This window comes from Ochotona curzoniae, unplaced genomic scaffold (genome assembly GCF_017591425.1).
Source record: "Ochotona curzoniae isolate NIBS_2020 unplaced genomic scaffold, NIBS_Ocur_1.0 contig_883, whole genome shotgun sequence".
Classification (NCBI taxonomy): domain Eukaryota; kingdom Metazoa; phylum Chordata; class Mammalia; order Lagomorpha; family Ochotonidae; genus Ochotona; species Ochotona curzoniae.
In genome coordinates, this window is record NW_024466599.1 from 6,601,843 (window position 1) to 6,619,794 (window position 17,952).

A 17,952-nucleotide genomic window follows, 5' to 3' on the forward strand; every position below is an offset into this window, starting at 1 on the left:
AGGTGGGAAGATGGAATCAATATTGCTGACTCACCCGGGAAAGCTTCTCCCAGCGTTACTGCTGCAGGCAGCAAGTGTGCAGGCCTGCCCCTGGGGGCCCTCAGCCGCCCTTTCTTTTAGCAAGATGAATGGACTCAGGGGCTGCTGCAACTTGCCTGACCCTGGAAAGTGCATTTATTTTTAGTTGAAAGAAGTTAAGCCCTTCTGGGTCAGGATGCCGAGCGGATCACAGCCCGCAGTCATCGTGGCGACATCAGTCTTTCTTCTCGTCCTTACTGTCACACTGAAAAAAACCTGGTTGCTTGTGTGTGTGTAGAATTTTCCCAGAAGGGAGATCCTCCTGGAAAATAAAGAAGTGTAATCTCCCAGGTAACCCTGATCATCCCTACCCGATTGGCTGGTAGAGAACACGTAACAGCCATCGGCCAGGATGTGCGCACGCCGCCTCATCCTTTGGTAGGTAGTTCTTGGGTGATGTGGTGTAATTTGACATGGAGACTGAGATTTGGTGCGGTGGCCTGCAGAGGTGGTTCCTTAGCAGCCTCCCTCAGATACAGCTTGGCCATGGCCTTCAGGGCCTCCGTACGTATCACTTGACAGGAAGAGAAATACATGCTCGTGCTGGCTGATGACCTGCTGCTCTGCCTGACTCTGTGCCTGCTCTGGCTCCCTGTCTGTCTCCCTGCCTTGGCTGGTGTGATGACCTTGACTTCCTGGGCCATTGGGCCTGGTCTTCACTGTTGGTGTTTGTGCAACCTTGGAGGCTTGGCCCAAACGCTGCAGTCCCCAGCAAGCTGCTCTGGGTCAGAACCCATGCCTTGAGCTAACTCTTGTCGTCTCCTCTGCATCACTCTGCTTGTCCACCTCCATGTGACGTTGACTTTTGTGGTCATTTGATCAGGCATCAGTGCCTCTATGACACAGTGAGCAGGACTACTTAGTGTCTTTACACAGACTTGGCCTGAGCCGAGTGACACCTCGGGCTTGATGTGCAACAGGGGAGGAGCCATCAGATCGTCTGGGCTCTGTCCATTCTCCTGCCCACAGCTGGTGTCTTGCACCTTCCCCTGAAGTCTTGTGGGTTGCTTGAAGTCAGTGCTCTCTGTCAGTGGAAGCTGGGGTGATGTGGTACATGGAATCTGATCAGGATCTGGGCGTGCATTCTGGAAGCAATGCCTTTGGGCCAAGTCTGCTCCCCACCCTAAGCTGCGGATTCCTCTCCTCTGCAGTGAGAGACGAGATGATCCCTTAGGTCACCGCTAGCTTCACTATCTGCCAACCGTGTGGCTGAATTGTGCAAGTGTATGTACTGCTGCTGTATCTCAGGGCTCAGAGGACTTAGCCAGGATCCAGGGTGTGCCCTTGCCACGCTCAGGGGCTGCTGCAGGCACTGTGCGGGCATGGAGGTCGGCAAGCATCCAGTAATGCTGAGTGGCTGGTTCATTCAAGGAGCTGTGATTGCGAGGGAGCAGACCCTGGCGGTGGCAGACCAGGACAGTGAGAAGTTGCTCATCTTAAAAGGGTTTGGATGAAATGCTGACATTGGGGCAGAATCCTATGGAAGGGTAGAGTTTGAAAGGAGGAGAGCTCATCATTGGGGGGAGCAGGAAGCAGAGGAGAGGCTGGGAGTTGAAGTGTGCAGGGGGAAGGTCTTGGAAGGGGGAGGTCCTTACAGAAGGAGGAGAGAAAGAAAGTGAAAGCAGGACAGGAGTGAGCTGGATGGCAGAGGGCCCGGAGGCCAGGCTGAAAGGGCCTCCCGTGAGGACCAGGATGGCAGAGGGCCTGGAGGCCAGGCTGAAAGGGCCTCCCGTGAGGACCAGGATGGCAGAGGGCCCGGAGGCCAGGCTGAGAGGGCCTCCCTTGAGCGTGGGAGGTGCTGTTTTCCTTCTGGGACCACAGAAGGGACCCGGGGTCACTTTTCTTTCCAGCAGAAGCCCTCCCCAGGATGGACATGGCAGTGACTGGAGCTGTTTAGGTCATCATTGACTGGGGTGTGCCCTGCCTGCCATGCTATGGCCTTGCTGGACCTTAAGGTGCTGGTCTCCCATGTTGGTATTAAGAAACCCCAGCCCAGAAGTTGACCGTGGAATGTACTTGCAAGGGTCACCTTTGCACCTTGCTGGGCCTGTGTGTCCAGATACGGGGAGGGATTTAGGACCAGAGGTGAAGCTGAGCTGAGCAGGGACACGCACTGCTCCTCCCTGTGTGCTCTGGGCCAGTTGCCAAGGGTCGTGGAGGACCAAGAGCAGACCCACACATGTTGGCAGCACCTTTCCCTAGGCCCGTACTGTCCCACATCCCACGCCTGCTCTGTCTCCTGTTCTGAGTCTGGGTGGCCAGTTTTCCCCACAGGGCGCTCTGCTCCTGTGGGCACCTCCCACACCCCGCCAGTGCAGGGCTGGATATAGGAGTGTTTGGTGAGAGTAGCTGAAGAAGCCTCAGAGGGTGTGGCCCTTGGGGTGTGTCCTGCCACTGGCTGTCCTTCTGACAGGATCTTTCTGCAAGGGGCACCCCCGAGTATGGGGTGTGGCCAGTGTGGGTGTTGCAGGAAGTGTCTGTTGATCGGGTGAGGTTCTGTGAGGGTCATTTCTGATGCCACCAACAAGTGTTTTCTGCCTCCAAGGGCATCTTGGGAGTGATTCTTAATGCCTGGTGGCCTTTGAAGCAGAAAGCTTGCATGGTGGCAGCAGCTCTGTGCCAAGCTCCAGTGATGAACATGTGTTTCAAAATCAAATTTTGAGCAGAATTAGCATTCAGGCCCATGCAGGTGGCAGCTTTTAGGACTTTGATGTAAAGAGCTGTACTCAGAAATACTGATTTTTGTTTCAGAGATTGCATTAATTAGCTAAAATACAGAGATGTTTAATTCAAAAGGTTACTTGATTTGCAGAAGCAAATCATGATTTTAAATAAGTTGGTATTTCTAGATGCTTTCCTGTCCACAGTGTTCAGTGGTGATGAAGACTAACCCTCTGGCCACATCTTCAGGGCGGGACACTCAATGGGCTGTGGAGTGGACAGACCCACTCAGTGGGATGGGAAGCAGGTGGCTGACATTCATTCACCTGACAGGTGTCCCTGAGCTCGGACTGTGGCCAGACACGTGACAGGGTCCCGCTGTCATGGAGTTCATGGACGATGCTATGAGGGACACTGAAACGGAGTCCAAAGCCAGCGCCTGGCTGAGGAAGGAGCCTGTGTGTTTCAGAAGAGAGATTTGAGTGCAGACCTAGAGAAGGGAAGGGAGTGTCCAAGCCTGGAGAAGGACACTGCAGGACCGGCAGGAGGAGTGGAGAGCACCCCGTGAGGTCGGCCAGCAGAGAGCAGTAGCAGACGCTGCCCGGCATGGGAGGCCCAGGGTTCCTGCCTATGCAAGAGCTGAGACTCTGGGAGGCAGAGCCAGCCCTGGGAGGGTTTGACTCTGTGCACTTGTGCTTTTTGGTGCTTTTGGGTGGCTGCGAGGCACCCTCTTGGAAGTAGGGAAGGGTGTTCAGGGCTGTTGGGAGTAGTGGGATGCAGCTCCGTGGTGCTGGGACCAGGTGTCACGGGAGCCCAGGAGGCCGGGGCCTGTGCCTCCTACCTGGGCTTGCCGTGCTGCTGTTTGCTAAGATATGTGGAGCGACGCTGCATGCAGACGTTGCCTCGTTTCTCACTGGGAGAATGGTGTGGGCAGTCAGAAGGGTGACTTTTCAGACACAGCTTCAGTCTGTTGAGGAACAGAGGGAGATGAGGGCTCAGCATGGCTGCTGACCAGAGGTGTCTGTCTGTCTTTCAGGAATGGATACAAGTTCCTCTACTGCTCAGCACGTGCCATCGGGATGGCAGACATGACGCGGGGCTACCTGCACTGGGTCAACGAGCGTGGCACTGTGCTGCCACAGGGGCCGCTGCTGCTCAGCCCCAGCAGCCTCTTCTCTGCTCTGCACAGGTACTGTGCCCGTATCTGGGGGCTGCTTGGCCCCCTCCATCATCCCCATCGCAGTGTTTGCAAGAAATGGCTGCTGACCTGGTCTCCAACCCATTTCCTAGTGGTCACCAGAGGGAAAAAACAGTAACACCGTGGGAAGCACAGGCCTGGCCCCAGCACACCGCTCATGGCTCAGCAAGGCTGTGTGGTTACAGGCCTGGCCCTAGCACCACCGTTCATGGCTCAGCAAGGCTGTGTGGTTACAGTCCAAGCCAGGGAGCTGCCTTTCCGAGCTGTCTGCACTTTGCAGCTGGTCTTCCCTCCTAGATGCCTGTGCACTTGCTCTCCTCCTCTTTGGGGTACCTTTTCCCATCTTCCTCAGTCTTCATGGCTCTTGGAGAGTCCACTCCTGCCTCATGTCTCAGAGAATCCACCAACTACTACCTCAACCTGGCCTTGCTGGACAGGTCCCCCTGTGGACCTCCTGCTGACAGAGTGCCTTCCTGCCATCCCTACGGACAGGCAACCCCCATGGGGGCGGGGTGGAAAACACTGGGCTTTCCCGGGGCTGACTCCTCTTAGTGCAAGGTTTTTCATGAGCAACTTCAGGGTCTGGATCCCTGCCGAAGGTAGATGGTGAGTCTTTGTAAGACCTTGGGCAAGGCCTTGGCATGAGTTGACCTGAATTTGAGGACCCAAGATGCCACTTGCTGCTGCCAACCGTGCAAGTGGTGGGAAAGTCTCGGTGGTCCTGAAGAGCCATGTGGATTATTAAGCTGTCTTTAGAGCTAGAGAAACCTTTATACTCCTGCCTTGTTCTGTGTGAGCGAAAGGTCTCCCTCCCCTCGCGCCCGGCACTAATCCCCTAGGGTTAGTGTTCTCATGTGGAGACTTGGCGTGTTTTGGGGTGAAATGTAGATGACGCCTGCTATATCTCAAGTTCTCGGAGTTGTCAGAAATCTCGACTGCACTGGAGATGTGTCGCGAGGCCTTCTCACCGTCGGCCACACCTCACTCTGCAGCATGAGTGAAGGCCAGGCTTGGCCAGGCTTGGGCAGAGGTGGTTAGCGTCACTCTGACATCCCTACTCTAAAAAGTAAATCAAACGTGATCCATTTTATTTAGACATTTGTATATCATTGTCCACAATGTGTTACTTGTTCCTAGTGAAAAATTAACTCAGAGCAATGAAATGCCACCATTTGGACATCCCCTTAGGGGTCAGAGGTGTCCCTGGTGGCTGTCCTGTGGTTTGTCCAAAACCGCTGGGCACCTTGGCCATCAGCACCAACGATCTTCCTTAGCAAGGCACACCTTAGCTGCCCCAGGCCCTCAACCTTGCTATGAGTTGCAAAGAGAGGGACTCTGGTGACACAGTGGACAGCATGGTCAGCCGCAGCAAGCCGTCCACCTGGCTCAGGAGGGTAGGGCCGACTGGAGCCCATAGGCAGCAGGTCAGGGCAGCCTTGACAGCTGTAGGCTTCCAGGCTCAGGGACAGGGCTGGGGCCAATGTGGCGCCTCTATCTCTGGGAAGAAGAAAATCTTCCTGAAGCAGCTTGGTTGGTTCCTGAAGACTTGGAAAAATCACCTTGGGGGTGAAGGGAGGCGGGAGATCAGCAACTGAAGATCACCAGGCGGACAGGATCCACCAGGGAGCAGTGGGTACCATTCTCAGTGGATGCTTCAGGCAACCTCTGCCACTTCCTCCCTGGGTGTCCCCATTCCACAGGAGGCATCATGTGTGCATGTGTGACAGAGGTGGGCAGGGAGAGGCTGCAACAGGCAGTGGAATTTGGGTGAAGTGCCTTGGTGGACTGTGGTTTGAGACTTATCATTATAAGTCACTCATGTTATCCGTCAGAGTCCTGAGCTGTAGAATGCATAGCCCACGTTTTAGTGGTAAAGGAGGATGCTGAGGCCACAGTTCAGTTGTGTTCCATCTTCCTCATCATGGACAGTATCATTGAAATGATTAGGTACATGAGAATATCCTGAACGATAATTGCAGTGGCCACCAGGGTGCCTGTCGCCGAGTGAAAGAAAGCTGACCTTACACCCCAAGTTCCCACTGCTGTCCTTGGTGGTGGGAGCTGCTATTTTCCTGAATTTCATTCTCTTCATTCCTTATTTTTCTTAATAGTTTTATCACCACTGTGTCTCAACTTTATAGAAAAGAAAGTCCTGAGTTCTTCAGTTCTTTTGGATTTTTTTTTCCAATGTGCTGTTCCCAAGATAAGGTTGAGTACAACTGCAGTTTGGTTTTACTCCTCTGTTGTGTGGTTTTCTACCCTGCCACCGTGATTTATCAGCTCCATTCTTGATGGATGCTGGAGACCTTTCTAGATTTTTTCTTCTGTGTGTTCCATATACCATCGTTGCTCCAGGCGTTATATAAAAGAGTGGAATTGCTGGGCCATGAAGTCCACACGTACCTGGCTTTATTGGGTTATTCCAACTTGCTTCCCACAGTGGGAGAGCTAGGTTAGCATCCAAGCACAGATGAAAGGTGTTCCATTGGTGCTACTTTCTTGCCGACATGTTCTTGGACTTCTGGGTGTGAAGTGCCTCTTCTCACGTGTGTATTGGCCCCATGGGTCCCCTTTTCTGTGAGCACCTGTGCCAAGTCTTTTGTTCTCTTTCTTATTTGGAAGAGTATACTACATATTCTGTATACACAGTGTGAATGCTGCAAATATCTTTTCCTGCTTTGCAGCTTTTGAAGGATGCCAGTTCCTGTGTGTGGAACATTTCTACTGTGGTCTGTGCTTTTTGTATGTTACATCATAGTCTTCCTTAGGGCACAGTGACAATCTCCTGTGTCTTATCTAAAGGTATTTTTGTTCACATTTAGGGCAATAATCTACCAGGAATTGGTTTATTTAGATAGAATGAAGTAGGGGTATGAAAAGGTTTTGTTTTTCTTACACAGATTTTCCTCTGTCCTCTTCCCACAGCTCAAATGTCTAATGACACGTGGCTTTGTTTCTGGACTGTCTTGTCTGTTGGTGAAAGGGTGCTTTTTAAAGATTTATTTATTTGAAAGGCTGGTTCAGTGGGGTGGGGGTTGGAGGGTCTTGCATCTGCTGATTCACCTCCCAAATAGTTGTATTGACTGAGGCCGGGGCTGAGCCAATCTGAAGCCAGGAGCCAGGGGTTTCTTCCAGGTCTCCCATGTGATGCAGGGGCCAAGGGACATGGGCCCTTCTCTATTGCTTTCCCAGGTCACAAGCAGGGGGATGGATGGGGAGTGGAGCAGCTAGCTGGGACACAAAACTGTACTTGTATGGGATGCTGGCGCTTGCATGGATGATTAGCCTGTTGGGCCACCATGCCAGCCCCTCAGGCAGTTTTGACTTAAAAATCAGTTTGATGCTAATGACTCTTTGCTGATCAATTGTTGTTTGTTTCAACAGAGAAGTGATTGAAAAGAAACCAGAAAAGTTTAAAGTCCAGTGTTTGACAGACATTAAGAACCTGTTTTTCCCAAATACAGAGCCATTTTATGCTGCTTTTGGAAACCGACCTGCGGTAAGTACTGTGTTTTGGAAAGTTCTGGGATTTGTTCTTTTGTGAGCCCAGTCACCTGAAAGTCTAGATCGATGTGTGTAGCCAGATTCCTATCCTGTAGGAAATAAGCTGGTAAATAGTTACTTGCTTATATCTCTAAAGGCAAGGAAATGAAAAGTCATTTTTGATCTCTAGGTTTCTTTGAAGGTTAACGAGTGGGTTTGAGGCTTGGGATGTAGGACTGGAATAAATAAAGCTGGAGCATGTGATGGGATTAGAAGGTACCTCAATCCAGTGCCAACTAGAAAGGGGTGCTCAGTGGGTCAGCTGGTTAGAATCCAGCATCATCGCAGTTAGTGGGAGGGTGCTTGGAGATTTTGGGGTGCTGCCCATGTCTCCTGGATATCTCGGTATTCTTGAGAACATAGGTGAGTATCATGCTTGGCCAGAAATTCTCTTCCTTTGAGCAGTCACAGCAGATTTTCTTGAAATGGGAAAATAGGCCAGAGAACAGCCTCCAGGAAACTTGGCCTTGAAGGTGGTGAGGGAGGGTGCCTGCTTTTTAACTCTGCTCCTGAACAGCTGAAGGACTCGAGACCCAGGGAGGAAAACTCTTCGAGTTGTGTCCCACGGGGGAATATTCTTCGTTGCCTAGCTCTGGTTCGTGGGGAGTTGATAACAATACACCCAGGCAGAAACATTCTTTACTCATTGCCACAGTGACCTCTTTTTTCCTAATGGCCATTTTAAATCTCCTTTCCTAAATCTAGGATGTGTATTCGTATAAACAAGTAGGAGTGTCTCTGAACAGAATATTCACTGTCAACCCCAAAGGAGAGCTGGTGCAGGAGCATGCCAAGACCAACATCTCGTCGTGAGTATGGTCCCCTCCTCCGTGCTCCTGAGCCCTGCTCCCTCCCGTTCCCAGGGCGCCTTTGGGCGCTACACCGTCTTCGTCTCCAGCTCTCATCCCACAAGCACAAGCAGATATTGACTCCTTGCCTTTTGCAGAGAAACTTAAACTTTTAGGCTTCTGGGTCTGCAATTTAAGCTTACTGGTTGGATTCCGCCACCAGAATGGAATGGAATGAATTTGAGAACCAGTAGTTTAGATTTGCCAAATGGGACCATATTTTAAAGATGAGAAACCCTGTGTGTCTTCACATACTGTTTTTATGTGCTGGTTTGGTCTCCTGACTTCCTGGAGGATGGGAGCCTTGGTGTCTGGGTGGAATCAGCCCAGGCTGATGGCTGTCACCCAGCCTCATCCATGTTAGACTGCTTCTTTGGGTCTGAGAACGAACCTGTGGCCTGAGTGGCCCCCCAGGTGCCTGATGATGCTTTGCAGCCAGAGGTTCCTGACTAGGGGTGTTCAGTTCAGACAGGTTTCCATGGATGGGGCCCTGCAAGCACTGCCCAGTGATTTTGGGTAAATTGGAGATCTGAGCCCCCTTGGGGTACACTTTTACTCTCAAGGTGATCCCACTACTGGGGGTTTTATATAGCACAGTGGTTCTAGGCTAGATGAAGTTCTGGGGCTCCCCTATAGGTCCCATACCCAATGTCCAGCTGGAACCCATGGAGTCCTCTGAGTGTGGTGTGGTAAGATGCTGGAGGCAGGACCCTGCTCCTCTGTGCTAGGAGCCGGTGTCGGGCCACAGACGCCGTGGCTGGCAGCACCCGGCAGGAACTGGCTTTCCTGTCCCTGACCCATTCCTTCGCTCCAGGTGGCTGACCCCGACAGCATGCCCTCTCCTTGTTCTCTCTGTGCAGGGCATTCTCACACGGCAAGTTTTGAGAGCCTTAGTCTGCAGAGAGTCCAGTGGGGCTTTGGTTTAGGGTCAAGGAGAACCTTGACTAATTCTGGCCAGGAATGGGAAAGTGGCAGGTGTGGCTGTGAGGTCCTTGGATTGGATTCCTACCTCTTTGAGAACCTGTCCCAGGGGCCCATGAGGTCATTCTGTCCCCTGAGACTCGGGTTAGGATGGTCTGGCCTGGGCTGGCCTGGGGTGGGCCTGTCCACGGCAGGAGCTCTGGATTCTGGCTGGGGCTCTTCCTATGAGAAACGAATTCTAACCCTGCCACCTCCCCGCCCCCCTTGAGTGTACATCTCCCTGGCACTGAACTGGGTATAACCTTTCTTCTTTTATCGCTAAGATTTGTTTATTTAAAGGCAGAGTGACAGGCAAAGGGAGAAACAGATCTTCTGTCTGCTGATCACTTCTCAAAATGGTCTCCATGATGGGAACTGGGCCAAGCTGAAGCCAGGAGCCAGGAACTCCATCCAGGTCTCCCACGTGGATGGCTGGAGCCCAAGACTTGGGCCATCTTTCATTATTTTCCTGGGTGTGTTAGTAAGAAGCTAGATTGGAAGTGGAGCTATTGGGATTCCAACTGGTACTCACATGGTACCCTGGTGTGTTACGTGACAGTTTAAGTTGCTGTACCACAAGGCCAGCGCCTGGGCACAGGCCTTCTAACATGAGCTGATGCCTCATCTTTGGAGCCAGGAACCATTCTCTGAAATGTCTTGTGCTGGATGGGCCCACTCTGGGTCAAAGCATCTTGTGCGTGAGCTCTGCCCAGCCCCCAGGCTGAGCTCAGCCCCGCCCTTGAGAGCCCAAGAGCAGAGGGGGTCCGGATCCAGTGCCTACCGCAGTGTGGCAGGGAACCATGCCCCTGGGGACCAGTGCCTCCCATAGCCACAAAACCACAAACAAATAGGCCTTATAACCAGGAGGCCTTTTAAAAATTTGTTTGTTTTAATCCCCAGGAAAGGCATAATTCTTGGTTTTCTATTGAGAGATTTCCCCCATTCCGTGCAGGCACGCCACCCCTCCTAAGCCATTCGAAGGCCCTTTATTAAACACACACACTTGTCCTCGTTTCATGAGCTGTTTTATGCCTCAGAACACACTGATTCTTGGAGTCTGGATTTCGAAATGCCTTTGGGTTCTTAGCAAATTGGAACTGGAGAGGGGCCCAGTGACTGTCACGGTGGAGTCTGGGGACAAGTGGGAGGCCTAGGAGGCCCAACCACTCTGCTTGAGGTGCCTGGTGGTCTGGGGAGGCCTAGTGGGCGTTACAGGCCTCTGACCCTCCCGCAGGGGCCTGCCTGACTGCAGAGGCTGCAGGGGGAGGGCCACTGGCCGGAGCATGGAGAAAGCTGCTCCAGTCTGGCCTGAGGCCCGCGGGGGCAGGATCCGGGCAGGGAGGCAGCGGTGGGCCCGGCAGTGTGGGGGGCCACAGAGTGCCCACCCCACCTTACAGGGTCGCTCGGGGCACTCTTAATTCTCCTGTTAGGGCCTGGCTACCTTCATCTTCCTCCCTTTCAGCGGGGGAGGTGGTGGCTCGGAGAGCTGTGTGCCCAGGATGGACGCAGCCTCGGGCTGGCTGTGAGCCCCCGCCGGGGCCTGTGTGGCCGGCCCTGTCACCTGTGCGTGCACCGGCAGCCTTCCTCTGTGCCCTGGCCTGTGCGTGAGCGACTCTGACAGCGGTGACCGTGCGGGGAGGCCCGCCTTTGTGCCCTGGTCTGTGCGTGACTGCGGTGACCGTGCGGGGATGCCCGCCTCTGTGCCCTGGCCTGTGCGTGACTGGCCCTGGCCCGTGCGTGTAACCGTGCGGGGAGGCCCGCCTCCGTGCCCTGGCCTGTGCATGTAACCGTGCGGGGAGGCCCGAGGTCCCGTGAAGGAGGCCGTGGCCTCCCTGCCCTGGCACCGGGCGCTGACCACGCCTCTCTTCCCGCAGGTACGTGCGGCTCTGTGAGGTGGTCGACCACGTCTTCCCTCTGCTGAAAAGAAGCCATTCTTCAGACTTCCCCTGCTCCGACACCTTCAGCAACTTCACCTTCTGGCGGGAGCCGCCGCCGCCCTTTGAGAACCAGGACGTCCACTCGGCCTCGGCATGAGGCCGAGCCGCGGCTTGTGCCCCTGCTCCGCCTCGCCTCCGCCTGGCTGTCGCCATTAAAGGCTAGCTTAGGGCACGTGGCGCCGGGAGCCTGATTGATGGACACTTCCGCCCGGCGCCCCGGCACGGCCGCCTGGGACGCCTGCGCGGCTGGGCGCTGCTTCCGGCCGGCTGGGCGCTGCTTCCGGCCTGCCCGGCGCCGCCTCCCATGGCTGAAGACCGGACCGTGTGAGGAAGGCGGGACGGGGAGGACGGTCCTTGGTAGGAAGGGCGGTGGGGGGATCCCGGCCGCCTCTGCCGGAGCCAGGCCTCTGGTCCAAGATGGCCGGTGGCGTTGGCGCATCCCCCGCCCCCTCATCCCCGTCGCTCCGTGTTGCGTGACCCGAAGCCGGGATATTTATGCCTTAATGCAGCTGCGGCAGATGTTATTTAGAATGCGCTGTGTCTAGCTCCAATGCCTTAAACCGAAAGGACGGTGAATACCGCTGAGGCCGGTGGGCGTCGCCAGCTCCCGACTCGTTGCTGACCACGTGTCCTCGGCCGCTGGGCTGGGACTTGCCCGGAGTGCTAGCGGCGGGAAGGACTCGGGCTGTGTTCTTGGCTGGTATTATTTATTACTTTTGGGCTACCGAGCCAGGGTTTTGCTCACGGTCTTTCAGTTACAGCTGTCCTCAGGCTATTCAAAGGCTGTGTCGGACTGTCCCAGGAGGCTTATTTCTGCGCATCTCAGGCACTGGAATTTATGAGCAATTGATTTGTAAATCAATCAGCCTCTTCCACTCAAATTAAGCGCAGGTGAGAAAGTATTTAATCTGAGTGGTGTTCTTGAAGCTGATGGAAGGAGAGCCTCTTACTTGGCTGTTGAAATTTGTTGTAGCAAAGAACAATGTGAAAAGCAAGAGAATTATTTTGGTAACAGATTTTGCTTTACTTTTTGAAGTATTATTTTTTTAAAGAGTGTTTTATGCCGATGGTTGAAATGCTTTCCTATCTGCAGTTCCTTGGTGAGACGCACAGGAAGCAGAATCAGAGCCACTGAAGGAAACCTTACTGTGAAAGTAAACGTGGCCTTGTTGCCTTGCGGCAGCCGGTGGCACTGGCAGTGGCAGGCACCTGGGCCGGGGTGGGCGCTGCCAGTGGCAGGCACCAGTGCCGGGGCGGGCGCTGGCAGTGGCAGGCACCCGTGCCGGGGCGGGCATTGGCAGTGGCAGGTCCCCGGGCCGGGGCGGGCGCTGGCAGTGGCAGGCACCTGGGCCGGGGTCGTGGATGTACATGGAAGCAGAGACTTGCACAGGCAGATTTCTCACGGACATATTAACAAGAACTAGAGAGAGTCCCATCTTAGCTCGTTTCTATGGGCCTGCTCCCAGCGGTGCACAGAAGCCACAGTAATTATTTTTGAGTACTTCTTAACTGCTGGGATCCAAATCTAAGCTCTCAGGCCTGTGAAGGTTCTGCTGGTGCAGGGGAGGGGTGGGTGCCCGCCCGCTCCTCACACGGTTCATCCCCAGGTATGCTGAATCTTGAACTTCTACATCACTGTACCCAGACAGAGCACGCCTTCCGGAAAGTCACAGTGGCGGATCTGTGTGTGAAGGTCAGTGGGAGCCCTGCCGCTCTACAGTATTAACACCTGCCTTGCGCTTCCAGCAGGGCTTGTTTGGGGGCCACACCAACCCAGGGCCAAGCTGGTTTGCCTTTCTGTGCGTGACTGCCACCCAGTGACCACCTCCCCAAAATTGTGTGCAGGAATGCTGTGTTTGGACACTCATGTCAGGGGTACCCTGTGGAAGTGGGTCACTCCATTGTGACAGGTCATTAAATGCTTATCACGTGTGATAGAAAAAAAATCTATGTATCTGGTATATTGAAAAAAATATACTAAGTACATTGGGGGAAGAAATGATGACACGTTTAAAGTAAATTCCTTTTTTCAATTTGTAAGGTTCAGTTCACTGCTTTGAATAGATTTTATTTCCAGGGTCTGGGCTGTGTTTGTATGTGCTGGTGCAATGATAAATCACTGTAGTAATTTCATTATGTTGTGCTGGATTCAAAGCTAGGAAATATTATAATAAATGAAAATGATGAAAGACTTCACTGAAATTTGGGTATGCAAACTTTTTAAATGTTATTGTCTTGAGAGAGAGAGAGAAAAGTAAGCTCCAGTGTTGGGAGTCACTTTCCACGTGCCTGCGGTGGCGGGGCTGCGCCGGGGCTGAAGCTGGGAGCTGGGAATGCAAACCAGGTCTCCCACGTGGGAGACAGGAACCATCAGAAGCTGTCTTGCAGGGTCCACGTTGGCAAGACAGAGCTGGGATGGATGGGGATGCAGGTGTCCTAATCGGTGTCTGTTTTGTTTTAAAAAAATTTTTTTTAGTTGGAAGGCAGAGTGACAGAAAAAGGAGGGCTAGAAAACCAGGTTCCCCTGTACTGGTTTACTGCCCAGATGGTTGCAGTGACCTGGGATGGGCTAGGGTGGGGCCAGAGGTCAGGAACTCTGGGTATGCCAAGTGGGTGGCAGGGACCCAAGTCCCCAGGACATTCCAGTGCTTTCCCAGGTGCACTCGTAGGGAGCTGGATCGGAAGCGGAGCTGCTGGGACTCAGAGCAGTGCTGGTTAGGTGACGCCCACGTTGAAAGCAGAAGCACACTGCCGTCTCCTTTGCTGGTGTTCTAACCGCTTCGCCAGCATCTGCCCTGGTGTGTGAGCTGTCGCTCTTTGGATCCAGCGGGTTGTTGTAGGTTCAGGTGCCAGCACTGTGTGTAAGTGGGAGGGATGGAGGTGTGAGGAGGAGGAGGTGAGGAGCAGATAAGGGTTCAGGAAACGCCTTTGGGCCCAGCACAGGTGGGTTTAACTCTTGCAGGGTCCCGCACCTCACAGCTGCCACCCTGAAGTTCTTAGACTGTGGAGTATGAAAATGCGTTGATTTTAATTTCAAAATTCTTGACTGACGGAGGCTTGGAAGCTTAACATGGCATAATTCTTGTTCTGTGTGCCATTCACATTGCAGGAGACTTCTGTTCACCTGCCTGTGTCTGCCTGGGCTTTGGGAATGGATGGAAGGACATTAGCCTCTCGAAATCAGTGTGCAGGTGCTTTCATGAGTACAGTGAGATGAAAAAGTGCAAACTCCTGCCAGCAGCTGTCGATGGCCAGGCCCCCTGACCGCCCAGGGGTCTCCTGGTCTTTCCTGGGCTGCTGTGTGAGCTGTCACTGGTTCAATAGCGCGTGTCTCCCCACACCTCGCTGTGATTCCTGAGTACCAAAGATGCTTTATAACCCGTTTGAACAGAGTTGAAATAGCAGTGCCCTTCATCCTTGCATCGGAGGCCAAGGGACAGCTGGGATTATCGTGTTGGCTTTGGGCCTGAGAATGCATGTGGCCCTTGGACCACAGCAGGACCAGAGTAGTGACACGGTCAGGCCAGCTTACAGCATCTCAGAGTCCTGCCTGGAGCAAGTACTCAGTCCCATCCAGTGGTTCCAGCATCCCCTGGACCCTCACTCAGTGGCCTTCCCAGTTGTGTGTGTTCTGTCTCCAGATGGTGAGAACGGCACTGTGTTCCCTCTCTTAGGAGGTCAGGGGAAAGCCTCTAGGATTTCTGCTTGTTGCTTCTGGCCCTTTCCATTGTCTACAACCTTGACAGGAGGCCATGTCACTTCGCAAGCCAAGCATGGGCCCAGAGGAAACCAGAAAACCCGACGGGTGCAGCTATGGGCCCGATGACCACTGGAGGGCACCATTGCTTTTGGTTTGACAGCACAGCTTTTTTTTTTTTTTTTTTAAAAAAAAACAAGACTGCTCTGACAAAGGCCTCTCTTTCTGGGCAGTCCTGGACTTGGAGAGCCATCAGGTGCAGTTAGTTTGGACTTGGGGAGAGAGGAGGGAATTCTTACAGGGGCCTGTTTTTGGCACCAAAGAGTCTCCAGTTGGTACAACCCAAATTTCGAAATTGCTGGCTTGGAGAAAGGAACAGAATGTGGCTCTTGTTGTTCAGATCTGAAAAGCACATGGAGCCTCCCGGCCTGGCAGCTCCAGCCTCAGGGTGCTGGTGGAAAAAACAGATTGCTGGAGTGAGTGAATAGCCTGGTGGCTGAGACACCCGTTTCTCCTACCTCATCCTGAAGCAGCTTCCCACCCTTGGGCCCTGGGTGGCAGCAGGCAGGTGATGGTTCATGGAGTTGGGTCTCTGCAACCCACATGGGAGATCTCAATGGAGTTCCCAGCTGCCAGCTTGTACCTGGCTAGCCACCTGCCTGCTGTGGACATGTGGAAGTGAGCCAGCACAAGGGAGCTTGCTCTGTGTGTCTCTCAAACATAAATAAAAAAATGTTCTTGGATCCTCACCTACAGAATTAGACTGGGCAGTAGGTGGTGTGTGTGTATGTGTGTGTGTGTGTGTGTGTGTGAGATAGTGGGGGGTTTCAGGCTTGTTTGTGGTCAGACACCGACCTTGGATGTGGTGTAAGCCCTGGGTTCTGCTCACGTGTGGACAGGTCTGCTTGCCTCAGACTGAGCCCTCGGGAAGCCATGGTGGATCCTCTGGCTTCAGTCACCCTCCTGCAAAGGAGCTTGGGGACCCAGGACGACTGCCTGCCTCCTGCCTGAGTCATCAGGTGCGCCGTGATCCTTTGATGCAGAGCTGCTGGGTCCTGGGAGCCTGAGCAGGCCAGAGGGCACTCCAGGCGGGGCAGCCGGCCCGGGCGGTGTGTGCGAGGCGGCGCTGACTTGAGCTGTGCCCACGTTGCTGATGGCTGCTTCCCTCTCCAACCCCAGCGCCTCGAGGTGCCTGTCCTCGTGCCAGCCATCTTTTCATTGGTGCAGGAAGTCCATTCAGCCCGACGTTGCCTTTAATGAGTTTTGCAAGCAAGTGGCCTCTTCCTGTGACTCATTCTGTCTTTTGTGCACCGGAGGTTGTGGTTTTGAGTTTCACTCTGGAAAGGAACCGTGGCTTCTGCAGCTTTCTCCGCCTGGAATCCGAACAAGTCGCATTCAGTGTGCAACAAGGCAGTGTGGATGGAGGGGCAGCTAGTCCTCTTTCTGCTCTGATGGTTAAAACATCCTTTTCCGCGAGGCTCAACGGAGCCAGACTGGGGAGAAGCACTCTGCCTGTTCCTCTCCCCGGGGCTCCGCAGTGTCACTTTTGTTCTTTGTCTTCTTGATTCATATTTCAGGAGATCCCAAGAATAAACCGGGCTTGCAGGTTGAGTTAGGCTGATGGCCCCTCTTTGGCAGAAAGACTGGATTTTAGGTCACACTTGGGGTTCTCCTTTCACGTGGCACACAAAGGCACGCAGGGTGCTGGCGATCGGGTTAACTTCTGGCACAGTAAAATGGTTTGCACTGACCTTCCTGCAGCAGTCAGCTCAGGGGACCCAATTATTGATATCTTTCTTAGGATTAATGAGCACGTGTTACATGGACAAATAGGAGCATGCACTATGTTGCATTTCTCTACAAATTCAAATACGTTCGGTTATCTTTAAAACATTGGTGTTGGGCCCGGCACGGTGGCGCAAGTGGTTAAAGGTCCTCGCCTTGCATGCCCGGGATCCCATATGGGCGCCGGTTCTAATCCCGGCAGCCCCGCTTCCCTTCCAGCTCCCTGCTTGTGGCCTGGGAAAGCAGTCGAGGATGGCCCAAAGCTTTGGGAACCTGCACCCGCGTGGGAGACCCGGAAGAGGCTCCTGGCTTCGGATCGGCATAGTATCGGCCCGTTGCGGCTCACTTGGGGAGTGAATCATCGGACGGAAGATCTTCCTCTCTGTCTCTCCTCTCTGTATATCCGCCTTTCCAATGAAGAAAAAATAAAAAAATAAATCTTATAAAAAAAAAAAGAAAAAAAAACATTGGTGTTAGATTCACTTACTTTTATATATCCTTAAGAACGTACAATCTTCAAATAGTAGTCTTACATAGTATGAAACCGAAAGTAATATTGAAATGACCACATACTACCAGCTGCATTTAATAGTGAGTGCAGATAAAGACAGCATTGAAGGAGTTTTGGGTTATGCCTGGTGAAAGCCGCTGATATGTTGTGGCTGTGGAACGCTGCAGGTGCTGAGTTCAGGCAGCATCGATACACCGTGGCTCTGGAACGCTGGGCAGCATTGATATACTGTGGCTGTGGAACGCTGGGCAGCGTTGATATACTGTGGCTGTGGAACGCTGCAGGTGCTGAGTTCAGGGCAGATGGATTGGTGCTTCCTGTTTCATTTACCTTAATTCTTCCAACTTGTGAGCATTAAGCCTGACCGTTAAGCTCATCATTCTTGTTTTCAGTGACAAAGTACAATATAGGAAACTTCCTGTTCTGCATTTATGTTTGATTGCTGAGGTACTGTTAGAGATTGTCACAGCAGGAATGGGTCCCTGCTTGTCACTGGTCTTGGAGGACAGAAGCATGGCTGGCCAGGGCATTGGTGAGTTGTGCCTGCTGCCCAGGCTGCATTGTTCTGGCCTCCGTCAGCTCTGCTCTGTGTGCCGTGGCGCCCTGGTTTGGATGCTAAAGGACCTTTTGGTTGCTTGAGCCATCCCTTGCCTTGGGGCTTGGTTTGGGAGGCTTATCACCATTCCTCTCCTGTGATGGGAGCTTTCACTGAGCCAAGTGGGCACCAGTGGGCC

General features: G+C 53.2%; 1 protein-coding gene across 5 annotated transcripts in view; it reads left to right on the forward strand.

Moving 5' to 3' along the window:
* Positions 1 to 13,419, forward strand: part of LPIN1 (lipin 1) — a 38,151-nt gene extending 24,732 nt beyond the window's left edge. For all 5 annotated transcript variants that reach the window (XM_040992841.1, XM_040992840.1, XM_040992837.1 and 2 more), the window contains 4 exons: positions 3,776 to 3,928; positions 7,322 to 7,436; positions 8,186 to 8,289; positions 11,163 to 13,419. In XM_040992841.1, the coding sequence (XP_040848775.1) occupies positions 3,776 to 3,928; positions 7,322 to 7,436; positions 8,186 to 8,289; positions 11,163 to 11,322 (532 nt within the window). In that variant the 3' untranslated portion in view covers positions 11,323 to 13,419. The remainder of the gene's footprint in view (positions 1 to 3,775; positions 3,929 to 7,321; positions 7,437 to 8,185; positions 8,290 to 11,162) is intronic.
* The last annotated feature ends 4,533 nt before the right edge of the window (positions 13,420 to 17,952 follow it).